Below are 6,654 nucleotides of genomic sequence, written 5' to 3'. Positions count from 1 at the left end.
CACTGATATATAAGGCAACCTTAGATCAGCTAAGATTCATTAAGAAAACTAATAACTGCCCTCATAATATTTTCTCCTCATTTCTTGAATTGATCATCATTTGACACCTCTTTTGACCATGTTGCTGATTCACTGCTCGAGACATATCTCTATAGAGGCTAAAGGCGACTAAGAAAAGACCTCAAAAAAGGTAAAGCTGAATATAACAAACAGAGCATAGTTTATTTAACCATGAATTTATTATCTAAAAAACAAAAAGCAGTCACAAGATGCAATTTTATTAATCAACACAAGGCTTGAGCTGGTAACTTCCTCGGGCAGAGGCCAAGATATTACAACCAATAACGTTTGGTACACACACAAAAAAAGGGTTTAGTAGTATATTCTATAAGTAGGGGCCTAAGATCCTGTTAACTGCCAAAACCACTCAGTTCAGACTATAGCCTGACTTAGTTGGGGTAATCCTGTCAGAGAACTTTCTTGATGAAACCAGAGTGAATTCAATTCTTACTGCAAATATGAATTCCTGCTTCCATTGCCAATATCCAACCAAAGGGCTAATAGCAAATGCAAGAAACTACATACCAGCAGAAAACATAATATGTCCCATATCTTGTGAAACTGTAATTAGCGAAGCATCTCAGTTCATCAATCAAGCTTGTGTTTGTGGAGGCAGTGCATGCAGAATAATATAACAGCATAAACAAGTCCTATCAAAGCGACAAGCAACACTGCAAGGTGAAACAGAGAGAACTGTCAGATAAGCATGGCCTATTTGATTTTAAAAAATAAAAACAAAAATTATCCATATCTAATATAAGTATCACAAATACTGCATGCAAGTATCTTATATCAAGAAAAGTGAAAATGACCAAGGGGAAGACCGAAAACTTTCCATATATATAATCCACACTATATCCCAAAATGGCTTTGGTTACCACCATGCGCGATGATGGCATCATTGCAAGCTCATTCTGCTGTTGTTATCTACATATTGATGAACTAAAAATCATTTTTCTTTCCTTTCTTGTTTAGAGAAGCCTTCATCTACCCCTAGATACAAAATAAGATGCCCTTTCTATGAAATCCTCCATCATTCTAGAGTACAAAATTTCGGTTTGATGATAAAGGATGAAGCTGGACAGTGCATCCAATTTTGGAGAGGTTCAAGGTTTTGGATCTGATGGATGAACAAAACGGCATATTTTAAGAGTGACTTCTATGGTGATCATTAGAAGTAGACGGCATTTAGAGTCCATATTTTACAGTGCAAGAAAAGGCAAATGGAAAGAGGCAGTAACTTGTTTTGTGCTTCTTAATGTGTAACATATGTTCAACGAATGATAAAGCCAAGAAGGCATCCAGTTGTCACGCAAGAAAAATTATATATTCAAAGAATTGAGATATTGCCACAATGCGATAGTAACAACTATAGGAGGAATAGGTCATGAAATACATTTATTCCTCAAAGCGGAAGCAATGAACTAACAGCCAAGAGAATGAAAATATCGATTTCAAAATGACTTCCGTTTATCAATAGATGATAGATATACAGGCCACATTAGCATTATAATATCATTCCCAACTTAACATGGCAATACAAAACAAAAAATCTTTCAAAAATAGAAGCGCATTAAGTAAGACTAATGAAGGAAAAAGAAAAGATTCCATACCAGCTGCAGCACCAAAAAAGATGATAGCTAATCGATATCTAACAATCCATGGTAGATCAACTTCAAGAGAACAATGCCTCTGATACTTTCCTTCATTCCTTTTTACTTTAGTTTCCTTCTTTGGGACCTGAAGTTGTGACAATGAGATATTCAAACCAATGACGGGCAATCCATTTTCATCCCGCACTTCAAGTTTCAATTTTGGAGGAGTTGTATTCCAATTAATCTCGATGGTTCCAAAATTTGGCCTCCCTAGAGGATATTTTGACATTGAAGATCACTTGTCAAAATGACTAGGTGCAGCTACATTGGCAATTTGAAAATAAATGAAGGGTTTACCATATGTGCATGAACTGTATCTGCAGCTTTTGTCCATCACCCGCATTGTAGTTGGTGTTAACCAAGCCAACAATCTCACTACAAAATGCAGAGGTGCAGGGACAGCCTTCTCCACGGCTTGAGTGAGCCCACTAGAGGTTACATCATAAATTGGATATTCGGTGGCACAATCATATCGAGTAATTTCTCCAAAATGAACATCACCACTTATGAAGAATACAGCTTCCCTCTGTTCAGAGACAGTGAAATAAGAGAAAGAAGATGTCAAAATGAGATCATAAAATGAAATGTATATCTATGTACTAGTTAATCACCAATTTTTGTGTCCATATCAAATTAAGAAAATAAAATTAAAGGAAAGCCAATTAATGCTCAAATCACAAAACACATTGGCAAAACTAAGGGGTTGTTTGAGACCCATTTTTCTCAAAAAATGCATTTTGAAATAGTGTTGTGATGTAGAATGTGTGGTTAAAAAAAAAGGAAAAGTTTTGAGTTTGTGACTTTGTGTAATATTATTTTATTGATGAATGTGTCATTGAAATGATGTCAAATCACTGTTAAAAAATGTATTTTGATGAAAAATTGGGCTCAAACAAGGGCTAAGAAAAAAACTCGTTCATAAGTGACTTTATTACAACTCTGGCTTGAAAAATAATCAGAAGACAATCACCTTACTGTCAGCTAACAACTTAAAAAGACGAGTCCTTTCCTTCGGAAAACGTCCCCAGGACTCAACCTGGAGCAAGGGGCCAGTTGTTGCTGACAGGTTTGATATGACCTGAATGAAAATAAAAAGTTACAATTATGAACTGGGGACACTAACATCGTAGGTTCACTTAAAAATATCGAAGTATTCAGGATTGAGAAGCATCAGAACTTAAAATGTCTAACAAGTTAATACCACCACGTGATTGCTTAACAGTTAAGACTTAGAAAAATCAATAAGGCTTACAAGATGATACATACGAGGTTGGAAGATTTTGCAGTTAAAAGGAACTATAAAAATTGAGGAACAAAATCTGGAAGAACTACACAGCTGCCAATTTGGCTGAAAATTATTGAATGCCTAAACTAAGCATGTGAATCCAGGTCAACCCAGGACTCTGGCACATTTCAGAACATGAACCTAGCAAATGTTGACACAGAATTGTGTTTGCTTGAATCTCAACCTAATTCAGTTAATGCAGTCAGGATGAAGTCAAATACATGTTATGCACGCATGCACTTGTATATGTTGGCAATTATATTCTTGTGCTTGATCAGAAACACCAAGAATTCTAGCTTCTGAAAAGAGTTCAATAAGAGGATAGAATAGACTTCAACACCAATCAATATAGAACTAGAAGACAGAACAAGAAAATAAAAAAGATTTCAAAATTTAGTAGACATATTTAAAGAGCATTTAATATCACTGAATATCACCAATTCAACTAAGTATTCATTAGTATTAGTCTTATTTATTAATAAAATTCCTAACGAAAAGGAAAGCTTACAAATAACTATTTTAAAAAATCTCAATTAAGAACTAAGATTACAATAAAATAAATCAAATTTGCTTTTTTTTAAGCAGAAAAGTAGCTAATTCTGTAATGAGTAAATGACTTCAAGAAAAAGAAGGAAAATGATGCTCGCAACATAGTTCTTATTAATGGTATAGAAAATGTTGGAAGAATTTTCTTTTTAGTTGCACCTAATCCAACTATAACTAGATGCATAAACTCAGACTACAGACTCACCAAAATTTAGCAAGAACGAGGTAGATGTGTAATACCTGAATAGAAGATCCAATAACAGTAATGGCCGTAGGAGGTGCATTCAACTCCTCCTCCAACCATTTCCATTGTGAACTCCCCAAGATGTTTCCATCACTAGCTAGCGGATCTCTATGATATCGCGTATCTAGAAGAATAACCTGAAGAAGTTTAAGTCACTGAACTAGAACCAGTTTTCTACAATTGAGTCCACCTATGTGCAAATATGTTGGTTTTCCAGGTTGAAATTTATGTGCAAATCACATTATATTACTTTATTCGCACTAGTGGTGTTAATTAGACCGCAAAGAATGAAATACCTTTATTTGTTTGCCCGCAGGGCCAAATGTGTAGGATGCATAAACACCAGCTTGCTTGCGCCTGCCAAAAAAAAAAAAAGTTTTTACGGCCAAAGACATGCCAAAATTGAAAAATTAAATGACAAAAGAACTGAGATTGTAATAAGAATATAGAGTTTTTCATTCTCTCACAACAATTTTATCAACAGAAGGCTTATTTTTTGTGGGGAAGACACAGAAGTGTTCATCCCCTGAGTGCAGCAAAAAGGAAAAAACAAACACGGATTTGAGTTAATGTCAGTTCCTTCCAAACCAGAATTAATTTCATTTATCGAGGCTAAACGTGGTAAGATCGTTCCAGATTTTGCAATGAAAGACAACTAACCGTGGACTATCTTGAGGTTCATCTAGAAAATCCAACATAAGCCTCTGGTTTGTGACCTTTCTGGTGAACTCTTTCCCTGCATCATTTAACCCATAATCATGGTCATCCCAAGTGCCAACAACCTGTGATTGGATTAAGAAGAAGAATAAATAGATAAACAATAGTAGCAATTACAGTCAATACTCTAATAACTAAAACTCAATAGTTAATAATCACTAATATTAATATAGTTTCTAGTGAACCAAGTGCATTCCATATGGCCAAATTTATTTTAATACCGGTAATATATCTCACATTTAAATTTCTTACAGTATTACTATTACAATGGAAATTCAAATTTATTTATTGATTTTATGTACATACATATATCAATTTTAAGTATACATTAGCATCAAAATTTGAGGAAAATACATGTCGGATGGGGTTTTGTTCAATCATAGGTGATGACTAGATCAGAAAAGAATGTGTATTCTGGATCCTGGCCCTGTTGCAATGGTGTCTTGATGTTTCTTTAGGCCTATGCTTCTCACTTAGCGTGTTCGGTCTTATACACGATATATCATTTAACTGTGTCTCTGAGTTCAACACTGAGTAGGAGAAGGAGTTTAAGCCCAAAAATTAATTTCTTGCACTAAAAGCATGTAAAAACAACACCTTCTCTTCAGGAACGAAATAGAAACTTAACAAGTAATAGCACTAATAATTAATACGTTTTCAGTATGTGAAGAATATTAACTATAGGTTAAAGAAACTCATTTTGTTAAAGCAATGAAACAGAAAGGGAAGGAGTTATCAGCCTGTGACGTCAGAAAAAAGAAGGTTCACCTTCGTGCTTTCTCGAAGACGAGAATAACCAGGATTAGCCTTGGCAATCTGATATTTGTGCCGCATTTCATGCTCCGAGGTTGGTGTAAACCTGGGAACATTTTTCCACGGCCCAATTGTCCTTTCCTTGCCGAAGAGCTTGAAGGGATGTCGAAGATCCCCATAGATGTTGTCACCCAACCACACAAAAACTTGGGGTTTGAAGTTTATAATAGCATCCCATATAGGCTGTCATCACAAAGTCTAAAATAATTCAAGCCCATTATTGTAAGAATTCAATGCATTGCATAAACAAGGACTGTTAATCTTTAGGGAGTGTTCAATTAAACTACTACTAGTATTTGCTAGTTTATTAAAACCTCAATTTGCATTTTTAATTAAATTAGAATAGAGGACCTGGGGAGTGCTTTGGTTGGCACAGGATCCGAAGGCAATTCGGGAGACAAGAGCCGCCTCTTCCTGGGCGGCGCTGCCACATACAGCCATCGTCAAAATGAACGCGGCCACCAAACACCGCAACATCATTGTAATACAGTAATACAAAGAAAATTCAGATTAAAAAGCTTGTGATCGTGGAACGAAATTCAGCTCTTTCGGGGTTTTGAATTTTCTTCTCAATAAAACGGAGCAGAGTGAGCTTTCTGACGCGAAATATGTATAGAAAGGGGAAATTGCAGCGTAGTCCCAAATCTTTCATTTTTATTGTAGAATACACCTTAACCTATTATTTATACGGCTGCAATTCCAAACCTTTCACTTTAAATGACGGCCGGAGTCCATTGGACAGATTCTGTCCAGAATTCCATTAGTCAACATTGAAATTGAAATTTTGACTCATATTGACAAATAAAATGAGGAGTAAAATGGTCCATTTAGGTTTCTATAATTAAATAAAAAGGAAAAGAAATTCATATTCTCCTATCCACCACCCCTTGCCACCCCTCGTATGAAACCCGATCATAATGAACCCCATTTGACAGAACTGTTCGATAGAGCTTGAGTTTGTAGTTATTTAACTACACTGAGTGCGCCGTCCATGGCTGTCGGGAGGCGGTGCTCTTGCTCCAGGCGATAGTCAGGGACATAACTACCGCGAGTAGTGCTGAAGAGAGTTGGAGGCAGTTGTTGTTACAGTTGGGCGACCAATCCATCGCCACTTACTTCGCCATCAACGACTTTGCCACCCAAATGAACCGCACTGCACTCCGGTCGAGCACATTTGCCAACGCCTTAATTTGTGCTTTCTTGAGCACCTTTTGAATACCAAAACACTTTCCAGAAAATGCAGTGAAGTGTGGAGCAAACAAAGCAGCTTCACCAATTAGATTTGATTTTTTTTTCCAGATTTTGCTTCGCTTTTTTGGGGTTGCTTCTGGATG

At 36.1% G+C, this 6,654-nt stretch overlaps 1 protein-coding gene across 1 annotated transcript; it reads right to left on the bottom strand.

The window, feature by feature from the left end:
- Positions 1 to 203: 203 nt before the first annotated feature.
- LOC111372557 lies at positions 204 to 6,157 on the bottom strand. Its single transcript, XM_022994918.1, has 9 exons — positions 5,672 to 6,157; positions 5,276 to 5,503; positions 4,451 to 4,572; positions 4,087 to 4,147; positions 3,787 to 3,927; positions 2,686 to 2,793; positions 2,013 to 2,241; positions 1,674 to 1,925; positions 204 to 731 (listed from the first exon to the last, which is right to left on the bottom strand). Exons 1-9 carry the CDS (start codon positions 5,798 to 5,800, stop codon positions 649 to 651), a joined length of 1,353 nt encoding a protein of 450 aa, XP_022850686.1. The 5' UTR covers positions 5,801 to 6,157; the 3' UTR covers positions 204 to 648.
- Positions 6,158 to 6,654: the final 497 nt, after the last annotated feature.

Source organism: Olea europaea, unplaced genomic scaffold (assembly GCF_002742605.1).
Source record: "Olea europaea var. sylvestris unplaced genomic scaffold, O_europaea_v1 scaffold101, whole genome shotgun sequence".
In the NCBI taxonomy this organism is placed as follows: domain Eukaryota; kingdom Viridiplantae; phylum Streptophyta; class Magnoliopsida; order Lamiales; family Oleaceae; genus Olea; species Olea europaea.
Note: the sequence above shows the minus strand (reverse complement) of the source record. Positions and strands in the feature narration are given on the sequence as shown.